Source organism: Chelonoidis abingdonii, chromosome 3 (genome assembly GCF_003597395.2).
Source record: "Chelonoidis abingdonii isolate Lonesome George chromosome 3, CheloAbing_2.0, whole genome shotgun sequence".
Taxonomy (NCBI): Eukaryota; Metazoa; Chordata; order Testudines; family Testudinidae; genus Chelonoidis; species Chelonoidis abingdonii.
Genome location: NC_133771.1, coordinates 40,780,630 through 40,795,515, shown reverse-complemented (window position 1 = coordinate 40,795,515; position 14,886 = coordinate 40,780,630). Strand labels below are relative to the sequence as shown.

General features: G+C 42.2%; 1 protein-coding gene across 5 annotated transcripts in view; it reads right to left on the bottom strand.

Moving 5' to 3' along the window:
* The window catches only part of FBXO25 (F-box protein 25), a 68,690-nt gene extending 56,848 nt beyond the window's left edge, over window positions 1–11,842 (bottom strand). For 2 of the 5 annotated variants that reach the window (XM_032782670.2, XM_032782669.2), the window contains exons 1-2: window positions 9,822–10,084; window positions 5,957–6,103 (exon numbers count right to left, since the gene is read on the bottom strand). In XM_032782670.2, the coding sequence (XP_032638561.2) occupies window positions 5,957–6,103; window positions 9,822–9,895 (221 nt within the window). In that variant the 5' untranslated portion in view covers window positions 9,896–10,084. Of the gene's footprint in view, window positions 1–5,956; window positions 6,104–9,821; window positions 10,085–11,742 lie in introns of those variants that run through there. The other 3 variants (XM_032782673.2, XM_075063702.1, XM_032782668.2) reach the window with 3 other exon arrangements.
* Window positions 11,843–14,886: the final 3,044 nt, after the last annotated feature.

Sequence of the window (14,886 nt, the reverse complement as noted above, 5' to 3'; positions counted from 1 at the left end):
GGGGGTACCCAGGCAAGGTTTTGGGGGGACCAGAGTGTACCAGGCACTGGAATTCCTGGTTGGTGGCAGTGCTACAGGTTCTAAGCTGGTGATTAAGCTTAGAGGAATTCATGCTGGTACCCCATCTTTTGGACGCTAAGGTTCAGAGTGGGGAATTATACCATGACACCCGATATAACACAAATTTGGATATAATGCGGTAATGCAGTGCCCCAGGGGAGGCAGGGCTGCACACTCCAGTGGATCAAAGCAAGTTCGATATAATGCGGTTTCACCTATAACGTGGTAAAATTTTTTGGCTCCTGAGGACAGCGTTATATCGAGGTAGAGGTGTATAATAATCAACCATCAAGAATGGTTTTCTTGAGGTCCAGCTTAATGGTTACAAGCAAAACAAAAGCATTTGGGGGTTAGTACAGAGGAGTCCATAAGCCTTACAGAAATAAAAGAGAAACCTAATCGCATCTTTCTAGACATTTCCTGATCTACTTACGTATCTGGGGGTTCAAACTGAATAGTTCTAGGTATGATCTGGTGAATTTCATACCTGGTTTACTGCTTTTTACAGCATAGATTCAGCCTTCTTTCTGCTCTGTTCCCTCTCTCCAGAGAACAGACAGACAGACAGACAAAGAGAAGGTTCTTTCCCAATTTGAAAAAGTTCTAGCCCTCCCATTAGCTCTCTTGGTCAGGTGCCCACTCTCTTCCTTTTACCTATGTTTTTTTTTTTTTAACCCTTTACAAGTAAAGCAAGTAGAGAATAGCTACTTACAGGATTTTGTAGCTAACTGGTTGGCTTGGTGTCCATCAAAGGGAGCTCTCCCTCCATCCCTTCATTTATCACAGGCTTTAAGTGACAAAGGAAGAAACCCTTTCTTTATTAGCCCATCTCTACTGACATACCAGCCCTTTTATTTTTATCTGTAAGACATATGTAAGAGTCGCATTCAATGTAATGGTAAAGTTCTTCTATCTGGGAAATAGTCACACAGCTCCCACTGTTCAGCCATTCTGCACTGTCCACAGGACTGCATGGTTTTCTCCAAAATTCCTCTTCCAGGAAAAAAAAAAAATTCTCAAGCAATGATATGCCTTTAGGAGGAATTTGCAGAGACAAACTGCAATAGACATGTCAATGTTCAACCAAACAGCTAGTTTTATATTACATGTTTAAGTGCATTTTATAAGTTCAAGGTGCCTCATTCTGGCTGCTAAGCAAAACAGGCGCCTAGTTGTTTCTTTCTCAGAATGAAGTCTTTGCAACCTACAATAGCGTTTTCGGAGGAAAGGCAGCAAAGCACAATCTGAAAGACTGTCTCCATGAAAGACAGTCACCTGCATCAACTGTAGAAGTGCTTGAACGGTTCCCTGTAATTTCTTCACTGCTAGAAAATTAATCTCTGCACCATATGGCTCTGGACTCCAAGATTAATAGGACTTTAGGATAGAATAGGTAAGCATTTCTTTCTATGGATATTCCAGTCATGTGGCAGGGAAGTTTCACTCCTGGCTCTATGAAGAGAAACTTTCCTAAAAGGATGAAATTTTGGCTGAGAAGACCATCTAAACTGGAACTTCAGATTTTTCACAGTATGGACCAGATTTTAGTAAAGAGTGCCTGCATTTGTAAACCTTGTGGCAACTACAGCAGTCAGTCAGGCGAAAGAATATTTCTGTGATTTTCACTATTATTTTAGAGAAAAAAGTTTTGTCACTAATTTCCATCCCTAATAGTAGTACCCTGTTCATCAAACTAAAGTGGTACTGTCTCCATCAGCACACTCATTTCTAAATACTTCAGTGTCTTGGACATGATGGACACAATTTCATGCCCCTTACTCACACCAACCAGCAAAAAGGCTGCAAAATTGGAGCCTCTATTTTTCCATTCCAGTTTAAATGTATTTAAATTTATATCCAACAATTTAAGGTTTCTGCATAATGCTGTTTATTTACAGTTAAATGGCTGTTTGCTCCAGACTACAGTTTTCATTAGGTACTGTTTTTTAGCCAGTTTACAACTGAATTACCTGAGGCAAGAGATGTTTAGCCAAGTCACCGACCAGTCCCTCAGTTTCCAAGAGAACCCCATGCCCCAATCATTAGATAATTATTCTCCTTTAATTGAACATTATGAATAAGTGCCAGAAGTGTCCCACATTATTTACAGAACAGGATCAAATAAAAGACAAAACTGAATTATTTTCCCCAAATTAACAACGTAAGAATGGCCTTCTGGGTCAGACCAGTGGTCCATCTAGTCTGGTATCCTGTCTTCTGACAAGTGGCTGGGACCAGATACTTCAGAGGGAATGAACAGAACAGGGTAATTATCGAGTGATCCATCCTTTATTGTCAAGCCCCAGCTTCTGGCAGTCAGAAGTACAGAAACTTATTCGTTAATAAATTTTTATGCTAAAAAAGCATTGTGTTTAACTTCCCCAGCGTCATTAAAAAACTGAATCAAAAGTATCAATGCCTACCCCTTACCTCAAACATAACAAGAATACCAGCAACGGTACAACAATTTTCAGTCAGTTAAATTCAAGCTCTCTCTATATAACAAACAAAACTGAACTGAATGTAAAAAATGAATAAACCTCATTCACTTTATCAAACTTCATAAAGCAAGTTAAGCAACGTCACTCACCCCCATTCACTTCCATTCCTCTCCCAATGATGGATTTTAGAGAGAGGGAAATAGCATCACAATTGCCTTTTACAGCAATTTAAGCCTAAGGAAATAGTCCATTACTATTACATAGCAACTGTCCTTGAAAGACTGTGGTTGAATTTTATATATAAAAGCCAACAAAAGTTCTCATTTGAAACTGATGTTCCCCAAAGCCAGCAAACATCCAAGTACTATCATTAGCGATACTGCAGATTTTAAAAAAATTTTTTTTTGGTAAATCCACTTTTGGAGAATCAACTTGTTTTTATAGGCTTGTTAGAAACCTGTCTAAAATGAGTTTAGCTCTTGTCTACCCACTTTCACAGACTGAAAGGGAACAGTCAGACCACTATGCACAGTAGTCCCTTTATAAAGAAAGCACACAACACATTCATGGATGCTGTAAAATATACTACTACTCAAGGACCACTTACAACATGCTACTTCCATTAGCTGGAATTAATTGTCCCACATTTAATCAAGCTTTATTCTTCCTCATTTAGTGCTACATTCCATTTTCAAAAGTAAAAAGGGGTTGATGGGATTAGTTTTCCCTCAATTTCCGTATTTTTTTTTTGTTTGTTTCAAAGGAGCTTTGAGTGCTATTGTAGAATCAGTAAGCAAAATTGGATGTATTGTTTCATGTTGCATAAATAACTACATATATGATGTTTAACAGTGAGAATGGAATTCTATAGATGGGCATTCAAGTTTAAAGGGAATTCAACAAAATTATTACAGGACAGATGCAAAGTCCACGGTAACTCTTAAGTATTTCATATGCGGTCACTTGGAAGGATATGAGTGCTTCACTGCATCTGCCTAGAAATTTAAAAATTTACAATCATTCTTCTATAAATATATCTAGTTTCATGTTAAGATTAACAGATATTTAAGAAAAAATGTTTTAAATAAATAGCCGCAGATTAGTTCCCTTGAAAAGAAAGCTATATGATTTCAAGATCAATAGACTTATGAGATCAAGCTGGACCATTTCTTAATTGTGAAGAGGAAACGTAAGTACAAAACCAGAAATTAAGGGTTTTTTCCCCAGTCAACACTGGAAACAAATATGAGATATGAAGATACAAGCAGAACAAAGTCCTTGACATTTTAAATGTTTGCTTACAAGACGACAAAGATATAATTCATATCATACATACAGTACTAGGAAACTTCCATTAAGTTAACACAAAGAAATTCTCTACAAGTATTACATAACAGCGTCATATATAGTGTCTTTCACAAAATGCTTCAGAGTTAAGCCTCCTGTTTTCATTTTTCAACTGCAACTATTATTTAAGGGATATAGGCAAAGGAGAGAGGATCTGTTTCAGAAGATATCTGAAGGCAAGAGTCGTTAAGATGAAAGTATAACTGAATACTGTTCCAGACAACAAGAGTAGTTACAGACAAGGAGCCTTTTCACACTCATGCTAGCAAACTGTCTGAAAAACCAGAAAGGTAGATAAGCACAGAGAGAAGGATGGTATGTAGACAGCAGCAAGGTGTGAGATGTAGGCAAGTCTCAAGACAGGTTTAAAAGAGACGGACACGTCACTCATTCCTTGGTCATTCAACAATTTAGGATTGCATTTTGCACATGACCAGTTAAGGAATTTTTAGAGCACATCTACGCAAGGTTTTCCATGTTTGCTAATAAAATCTCTTTTCAGTTAATTTTTTTCCACACCCAAATCAATTAACATACTGTGCTCATTTGCACATTAATTGCAGGTCTCAATGAACTAACAATTTGAACACTGTATGCTCCCTTTCCTCAGGATGGTAAACTGGTTACACTGGAGGTCCTAACCAAGAGCACTGTCCTCTGGCTAATTTTTGGGGAAAGGAACCAATATAAATTCAGAACAGAACTACGGAAAGATCATTTATTTCATAAAAGTTTACTAAAATTTGCAATATACATTATTCCACTCTCAAATTAGCTAACATATCAAACAGGTTATTTCTCAATAGATCCAAAGAGTCAAATGCACTCTTGACTCATTGCAGAGAATATCGAGTAGTACCAATGAAGTTTGCATATGGGTTAAAGGCACCATGTGGCAGCTTTAAATTAGGGTCTGATCAAATATCAGTTAAAGTCTTCCAGCTCCCACTGAAGTTGGTGGACCAGGGTTTTACTGCCCAACATTTGAATCCTGAAAATGCTATCAATGCTGTCTGAGGATGAGTTTGACAAGTAAGTCAGATATAAACAATGGTGGCTAGAATCTGGCATAATATGGGCAAGAGTTCTGAAAGCTTCATACTACACTATTAAAGCATCTTAATCTGTAGCGCTCCTACTTAGAATAAATTTCAATGACTGTCCTAAGAGAAGACTGTAGTTGTAGCCATATAAGTCCCAGGACATTAGAGAGACAAGCTGGGGGAGGTAATATCTTTTATTGGTCCAACTTCTGTTAGTGAGTGAGACAAGCTTCAGGTCTGAAGAAGAGCTCTCTGTAGCTCAAAAAGCTTGTCTCTGTCACCAACAGAAGTTGGTCCAATAAAAGGTATTATCTCAACCACGTTGTCTCTCTAAGAGAAGATTGCCATTCATGACATATTGCATGGTAGTTGTGATCTGGGCAACATTCCAATAAGGACTAATATGAGTCCATCAACTTTCACTTGTGACTGCGGGACACTAAATTTGACCCCTGTTTTCCAGAGATGATAAACTAACACACTATTCCACCTTGTCCTGACACATGAAAATACTAGAAGAACTGCAAAAGTTGTATACCCTTTTACTTGTAACATACTATTAAGTGTGTAAAATTATCCAAGTTTATTAAGATATCTAGAGCAGCCATTTGGCAAATGGACATCATCCCATCGTAGACAGACGTTACTGAAAAAAAATAAATAGGTAAATTTTACCAACTACCTTGTATTATTGCTACAGTCTAAACAATCATATGATTTTCATTAAGATACTGATTAAAAGTTATTGTAATGTTTTCCCATTATTCAAGGAGACTATAAGTTTTGAATATATGAATTAATCACATATCAAGTGGGCTGCTTCCCTGCCTCCGCAAAGTTGGAGTTTCAGATAATTTCCTCTCATCAAAATGCTGATTCACATTCCCTGTCCAAAGTGCTTATGATTACCGCTCTGTATTGCTAATGAGTGCAGATAAGAAGAATGTGTGCAACACAAAGTCTGAGTTTGAATAAGACACACCCTGTTACAGCAAACTTTAAACTATGAGCACAATACCTCCTACTTCCTGGTTGAAGTCTATTAATCTTTGTTCTGAAACTTACACAGCATGACTGATGTTGTTGTTGAGCTGGCTGTTCTCATCCTCAAGTTCTGGACTGAAGGACTCACATCTTTTCCAACCATCTTCTGTTTTAATCCATCTCCATCCTGGAGATCTCCAGTCTTGGCCCAAAAATGGCATGGCTTCCCTATAAGCAATAAGTAGTTTAATTTAAATATTCCTGAAAATGTTTCAGAACCTCTCTCACACTTCCTAATTCATTACTTCATCTTCCTCCATTTTAAACAGAGCAATCAAGTTTCAGAAAAAATAGGTTTCTACAGTTGACGCTGTTTGGCAAAGAAAAAAAACTGTTCCTTTTTCTCCTTTGTGATACATAAAAGGATGACCTGAAATTTTTTAAAACAAACTTTTTACTGCATTAGAAATTCAGGAGTCATGTACCTTTCTCCCTCCCTAGAATTCTGAAAGAGATGGAGAACTAGTAAGTTAGACAAAGATACAACAGAATTGAAAGCTGATTAAATTGAGAAAGGAAGTGATTTTTATTCAGATAATTTAAGAGCTGTTTTGTTAACATGTATTTAATGCAAATAAGTCAAAAAGATGACAGTTGCATAAGCAAATTGTCAGGTGCTTCCAAAACATCCTTTGGTTATGTTTTTAAATGCAGTAGTTCTCTGTAGAACTTGTTGTTTAATGTGAGCCGTGATCAAAGCCCCTTCATACTCAGTATGAAATGCAATACGCTTATGACTGCGGGACTCTAGTATAGAGACATAATCATCCTGAGAGTTCTAATGTGTCATAAGGAAACTGAGACATTAATATCTTTATTCGGTCAATTAAACAAAAGGCTGATAATGGGCTATATTCATTTTATATTTTTGAAATTCTACAATCTGTTGTAGAGATCTGGTAAAAAATTGAAAGAATTTTGAGACGTTAAGAATTTCCCCATTTCATTGGGAATAATTTCTTTTTTTCCAATATTTTTAAACAAAATACTTTTGGGAAAAAATTAATTTTCTAAATATTTAACTTGTTTCTCTTTCTTTGACAGAGTGGCAAATTTACTCTGTTTCATTTTTCCTTTTGCCACTAACTTCTCCAACTTTGGAAAAGGTTTGAGAATTTACAGAATGTCAGAAGGGAAAAAAAAAGTCTAGATTTCATTTTACTGTTTTCAGAAGCAAAGGAAACAAAAAGAAAAGTGAGAAATGGAAGAGAGACAAAGTCCAAAACTGGAAAAAAAAAATCCGATTTTCAAAACCTGAAAACTAAACAAAAAATTTCCATTTTGATGTTTCCTGATTTTTGCAGTGGCACATACACCTCAAATTTGTTTGATAAAACTCCCTTCATTTTCTAATGGGAAAATGTTTTGGTTGAAAATATTAAACAGTTCTAGTGAGGGAGGTGTTACCCATATTTTTCTCCATGAGTTTTAAATAGCGTGCTAAACAACTACATAGTATAGGTTGTGCAAATGGCATAAGCTGCAGTTATATTTTCCTGGATTCTTTAATGGCAATATTCTGTAGGGTTTTTTTTTCCTTTTTAGGAGAGGGAGAGAGAAAGTCAGTTAGGGCTGCCAGTTTTGGTTGGAGGTTCCTGAAGGTTTCATCACATGACATAATCTTTAATTAAAGATTAATCTTTCATTCTTGGAGACCAGGACAATCCTGGAGGGCTGGCAACCCTAAAATCAATCGTATTAAATAGGAGCATGGGAAGACTTAACCAGGACACTTCTCATGTTCAAACCATCTCGTATTAACGTCAAAGCTCCTACTTTTAGTTCTGCCTTTAATTTTTCCTGTTTCTTCACTTGCAGCTTCTTTTAGGTGAATTTCAATTTTAAATCTGTCCGCAGGAGTGCATGTCTTTTCAAGGCAGAGTGTTTCAATCATTTCTTTAAACTGCATACATTGTGCTGCACTGAAGGCAATGTTGTTTCCATAAAAGGCTGTTTTATCTTTCTTATCAAATATCTGGTGTTCAGGTGTTTGTGACAGTCACCATCAGAGCTATGCCACTAGAGCGTCAAAGAAAAAAAATTGATCTTGCTACATTAAGTCAATGCGTTAAGTCAAGGATCGGCAACCTTTGGCACACAGCCTGCCAGGGTAAGCACCCTGGTAGGCCAGGCCGGTTTGTTTACCTGCCACATCCGCAGGTTCGGCCGACTGTGGCTCCCACTGACCGCGGTTCGCCGTGATCTGCTGAACCTGTGGACGTGTCAGGTAAACAAACCGGCCTGGCCTGCCAGAACCACGTGCTAAAGGTTGCTGATCCGTGTGTTATGTGCTGCAGAAAGAACTGAAACACAAAGTAACCACCAATTAATGTTTGGTTTTGGACATCTCCTTCCAGGTTGTCAGTATCTTTCTGGTAACGAGTTCAGAGCATCAAAAGTCATTAGAGACTGGATAGAATGCATATGAATAGTCCAAATAAAGTTATGAAGACATTTAAGAACATGAATGGGAACATTAAGGCAGCAAAGAAATTCAACAGAGAGGTTCAGGTATTGCTTTGTGATCTTTTGTAGGGCTTGATTACAGTTACTACTAGCATCACATTGTTTTTAAAAAGAAGAAATTGAATTTTCTTTTTAATGTCTGTCAGATTACCATAGGTTTCTCCATAAATAAATGTAAAGGTTTATTCCCTCCTCCCTCCCATATCAAGCAGTGGGATTCCTCACATCCATAAAAGGTAAGCAGGTGTGCAAGTATGGGTAGGACTGGAACCTAAAATTGTGTCATTCAAGTTTTACGTCAAACAGGAAGGATATAAAGTAGAACAACTGATTATCAGTGAAACCCTAGTAAAACAGTGAACAAATTCAATTGTTTAAAAAAAAATTAAATTTGCTCTTGAACTTTGAGAACTTCCAGCAGTCAGACTGAGTCAGTACAATTATGCATAAACACTCCTATAAAAGTCATGTCTGCTTCAAAACAACATGCCTTTTGTATACATGGTCAATAAACTCTTAATTACTTTATAGCCTTAAAGATGACCTGCAAACCAATGGGACTGAAACGAAAGTCTTCATTAGGAAATAATAAGTCAGTAAATGTTTTCTCTACCTCTACAAAACTGATAACTTGATTAAAGGTTTTAAAAATACTAATGGAAGTGGCAGCCACATGCACACGTCCACAGACAATACTTTTGCTGTTCCTTCATAAACTTTAGAAACTTGTATCTAGAATCTGGATCACGTAGGGCTTTCTTTCTTACACTTTTATGACCTCCCATGTTTAGGACAAGTAAGCACATTTGTACTTCAGGGGTGGAAAAACAAAAAAAAATCACTAGGAAACCACCAATTTAATGAGCAATAAAAGCCTTGTGGAGAAAGCCATAGTAAGAGACAGCCACAGAAAATCAATAACTCTATGTGAGATCAGCACATGATGACCTGAATTTTCTATTAAAAAAAGAGAACAAAAATACTTCTATCTTGTGCAATATTAGAACTATCTGTCTAGCTCTAGCTGAAAATGCTGCAACATGCTTCTCACCCATCTTTAGTTGAGACAGAGAGACCATGGAGACTACAACCTGCTATGCAGTGATCTGCTTTTGTGGGACTTGGCTTCTCTCCTGGAGCATCTCAGGCTCAAAACTCTTACAGACATTCCAGAAAACAAGAGAAGCTGCATTTAAGGAAGTCAGAGCTAATGGGGCCCTGCATTAGAAAATGGTACAGTTGCAGAATTGGGGTTTACCTTTGATCCTCATCGATTCCAGGAAAATTACTAACATAGCCCTTAACTGAACAAAGTTGGGCCATTCCTGAACTCATCAGTTTAAAGAGCTACCAGCCCACACGAACTTTATGTAAGAGGTATGTATAATTGCACAGAGTGAGATTTTCATGATCTCATTACCTCACGCAGAGAAAACTCCTTTGCACCACCACAGCAAGAATATAGTTCTCTAGACTTCTGAATGTTGGACCCATTATGTTTTTGTTTTCCTCACATCTCTTTCCCTGAAAAACTTACCCTCCAACTTCACACAACAGATAATTTACAATAAACTTACTTATTTGATTTGCAGTGATTGGCACTACAAAAAGATATTAAGTATCAGGGGGTAGTCCTGTTAGTCTGGATCTGTAAAAAGCAACAAAGCGTCCTGTGGCACCTTATATACTAACAGACATATTGGAGCATAAGCTTTCATGAGTGAATACCCACTTCATCAGATGCTCCAATACATCTGTTAGCCTATAAGGTGCCACAGGACTTTGCCACTTAAAACAGATATTGTTTAGCTTCCTGGTTTCCAAGCACTGGAAGCACAAATGAGAGTTGATTTCCTGGGTTTCCCACCCTTTCCCTTTCTCCCACACTTTCCTCAAAAAAATGGCAAATCCTGACAGGCTAAAGAATTTGAAGGCATTTCTGAGATTGTTCTGCTTTTGGTGGGGTGGATAAAGCATCACACGTGAAACTGACAGCACTTGAGGTCCCATTCAGAACAGAAAATCCTTCATCAGACAAAGTTAGGAAGATGTGATCCTACACTACTCTATCACTCCCCATTCAGCATTCTACACCTTGAGGATTTCCCTGTAGAAAAGCCATCTCCTCATTTTCTTTCACCAGCCCTACTCACTCCTTGGCTCCTTCCCCATCTACTCCAGTTACCTAATCTGCAGGTTCCTAAATGTACCCTGTTTCTAACTCCAGCAACTCCCGTCCCCGACAACCTGGGATAAAAATCTGTTCCCCCAACTGCCTTCACTCCCCACATTGCCCAACCACACAGACCACTACTATTCTATTCCTTGCTCCTCTAGACATCCCCACCATAGTGCAGCCCCACCCCCTTGATCCCAGCAACCCCCTCCCCACGTTCAGCCCCATCACCACAACATCGTTGCCTCCTCCTGTCACAGCCCAGCCCTCCCAATCCCTGCCCCTCCTGTCCCAGCCCCCAAATCCCTCCCCCAGCCCAGCCCTCCAGATCCCTGCCTCAGCCCCCAAATCCCTGCCCCAGCCCAGCCCTCCAGATCCCTCTCCCAGCCCCCAAATCCCTGCCCCAGCCCAGCCCTCCAGATCCCTGCCCCAGCCCCCAAATCCCTGTCCCAACCCAGCCCTCCTGTCCCAGCCCAGCCCTCCAGATCCCTGCCCCAGCCCCCAAATCCCTGTCCCAACCCAGCCCTCCTGTCCCAGCCCAGCCCTCCAGATCCCTGCCCTAGCCCCCAAATCCCTGTCCCAACCCAGCCCTCCAGATCCTTGCACCAGCCCCCAAATCCCTGTCCCAGCCCAGCCCTCCAGATCCCTGCCCCAGCCCCGCCCTCCAGATCCCTGCCCCAGCCCAGTCCCCACAATCCCTGCCCCTTCCTGTCCCAGCCCCCCACAATCCCTGTCCCAGCCCAGCCCTCCTGTCCCAGCCCCTCACAATCCCTACTCCCGCCCCCAAATCCCTGTTCCTGCCCCCTCCTGTCCCAGCCCCCAAATCCCCGTCCCAGTCCAGCCCTCCAGATCCCTGCCCCCTTTTGTCCCAACCCCAAACCCTACCCCATCCTGTCCAGCCCCAGATCCCTGCTCTCTTCCCTCTATTCCTGCCATCTCCTATTCCAGCCGCCCCCCGCCCTCAGCCCAGTCCAACCCTTTACCTCCTCTTGCCTCAGCCACCCCAGCCCCCTCCTGCTCCGGTTCCAACCCGCCCAGGCCCCCACCCCATTCAGCGCCAGCCCCGCCCCCAGCAGTCCTATCCCGCAACCCCAGCCTGGCTCCCGCTGCCCTGGCCCTGGCCCTGGCCCTGGCCTTGGCCCTGCGGGAGGCCGGCGACACTCACCTGGCCGAACCCAGGCAGCTGCAGGACTGTTGACAGAACTAACAGTGGGGTTGAAGTCCTCACTCTCCCGCTCCCGCTGATTGGCCGCTTACCGCGACGCTTGTTGCTACCCAGCAGCAGGATTTTCCATTGGTTATGGAGTTTGTGACGTCACGAGTTTTCTAACACGCTCGCGTCACGTGACTGAGGAGAGCGAGAGGCACATGTCAGTGTTTTGGTTGGCCGGGGAGAGGCCCGGCAACGCTGTGAGGGGCCTGGGCGGGGCAGGGGGCGTGTCCCAGGTTTTGGGGCTGTGGGACGCTGGTCACCGCTCGCGCACAGTTGGAGGAGTCCGTTCTCTAGGGGCTCATTGTGATGTCAGCAGATCCGCCCTCCTGCCATAGGGTCGCGAGCTGGAGGCTCGGCCCTGCCCCAGGGTGACTTGGCTGAGGCAGCGGCTCCTACTGCGCCCGCTAGGAAGGAGAGTGGCTGGGGCGGTAACAGGCCACTCCGGGTGCTAGAGCCTTTCTGCCCGGGCTCGTTTCTGCCCCGCACGTGGCTTGGTGCCTGAGCGGCGTGTGTCCCGTGTGGCGCGTTTGCTCCTGCGGGGGAGCTGGGCGCGCAGAGGAGTGGTTCCTTTTGATAGGGGCGAATTGTTGGGTTTGAACTATCCACGTTGCTATCTGTGTACTTACGTTACGAAAGGTCAGCGCAAAGCAATATACTTGGAGCAAGGGGTGGTGAGGTTTGTGATTGGGCTTCGTTCCTGGGGTGGTTCGTTCCACGGTCTCAAACCTGCCTGAAAGATGTGTCTGCTCTGCAATCAAAAATCCGTCGCTGACCTATGACAGCTCACTAGACTTGCAGGCACTAGGCATCGTTTCAGAGGGGTGGCAACTTTAACTGTGATTCAAAAGGCTGCTTGGGCACCTGAAAACTTTCTTGTTTTTTGCAGATGATAACTTAGATACAGTGCAGGTAATCATTTCTAATTCCTATATAAAGAAAATTAAATAAATATTAGACCCACTCAGGTCTAATATTAACATGTTTTGACATCTTGTGCCAGTTCACTTAAGGGACCCTGGTTAGGTTTAAAAAATTAATGTGTAACCCTTCTGCCCCTCTGAGTTGGCAGCAACAAGGGCCAGGTCCAGTATCCAGGGGTTCTGTTTCAATAACACAATGCATAACCGGCTCGAGCCCCCACCCAGTGACCTGGGACACTTACATACCATACCCTCCTGGGCGCCTCTAGAAGGCAATACTTGCCTTCTCGCAAGCACGGAGTCTGAAGTGTAGCAAAATCTTTTCATAAGAAGGAACAATGTCGGCATCCCACATTGGAGAAACACAACAAACAGATTATAACACAACCAGAACCGACCCCCCCCAGTACATTTGGCAATGTCCTGAATCCCCCTTAGGCCGTCTTAAGTCCAATCACCCAAGTCCAACCAACCCAAAAGTCTCGGTCAATGCCACCCGCAGACTTCAGATCATTTTGTAGAGGTCCCTCCCCCCAGCTGGGTGAGAAGGGGCACCTTACTGGTTCCACGGCCATACTGCCTGCCTCTCCCGTGGGTTCTGCTTCCGCCTTCTCCACGAACTGCTCGCCTTACCCCGCTGCCCACTCTGGCTCCTCGGCCGTCCTTACAAACTGCTCGCTCACAATCACTGCCTCGTGAGCTGCTCCAGTTGTCCCTGCAAACTGGCTCGGCTCCGCTCGCTCTGTGGGCTGCTCCCCACAAACGCCCCACAGCTACTGTCCGCTCTGCAAGTCGTCCACTCCACCAGCTGTCCTGTGGTCTGCCTCCAGCCATCCCCATAAACTGCGCCACTCCGCCAAGCTGCTCCCTGTTCCACCAGTAAGCTCAGGCTCCCCAACTAAGTTAGCACAGTAACTCAGTGCTCCCACTCAGTAATTTCAGCTCTTAGTGACTCAACATATAGTAGGGAGTGCCAACTGGTGTGGCAACCATATCCCAAAGTGATTCAGCTCAGCCAACCTTGTACTAGAGTCCTTTAAGGGATAAAAAATCAACTCTGACATTCACAGTGGAGAGAGAAAGGGGGTGCAATTGGTGCTTCTAGCCCACAAGGAGCCTGCCACCACCAGCCAAATACCTGTCCCAACTCTCCTATTATCAGGCGTTTTGTGAACCCATGTCCCTTGTCTAGCAAGTACCACCCAACTGAGGTTGAGTCATTTCTGTCACAAAGCAGTCCCACAGCTCGGCAGTCTGGGATGGGGCAGGCGTGCCTATGCAAATATTTGAGATTTCGCATTCCAGACATTCTTTCCACACTTCCCATGCTTCACCACCAGATGTCAGGGTACAGCTCATCCTGACTCTGCTTACAAATGTATATGCTTACTTTGTTACTAACTCTTGAATACAACAATTTAAACAATTGTAGAAAAGGCTAGATTACTTTCTATCACTTTTTTGCAGTTCATCAAGCTTGGAATAGATCATTTAACTTCTGGAGACATCCTATTAGGGCACTAGTATGGGGCTCTAGGGGTGTTACTCTATTACAAATAATACACTAGAAAATGACTTTAAAAAGGAGTGAAACTGACACTTTCAAGTCACTTTCATAGTATTGCCAACCCCAAATCTTCGAAAATCAAGAATCAGGCTCACCAAAAACCACAATATTGGTTTTAAAATAATGAAATGATGTAAAATTAATAGATTTGGTGTTCTTCTTATTTACATTCTGCTTTTTGAACATTTAAGGTGCAATGGGGTCGCATTTTGAAACTTTCTCCACAGCCTCAAGGGCCAGAACCTTCATTTTTCTTTAAGAATGAAGGCTGAACTCATCACATATCGCTTGACTCCAGCAGCTGTGGCTTTGAGGAGGACAATTATTATGAGACTCATGACAAAATCGTGAGAGTTGACAACACTTCTTTCTTTTTAAAGGTTAGTACTTTCCAGAAGGCTCGTAAACACAATACTACAATGATTGAGTTGCAGTTTTCACAGGAGAATATTTTAAATCAAACACCAAGAAAAATCAGCATTTTAAAGTTGGGGAAAATATTGAGATTTCTGAGGTATATCAGGGCCACTGCAAGCAGGAAAGGACAATAAACAGGCACAAGACCTCTGGGCAGCTCTTCCTCTTATAAGAAAGTTGGAGGGTCAAATC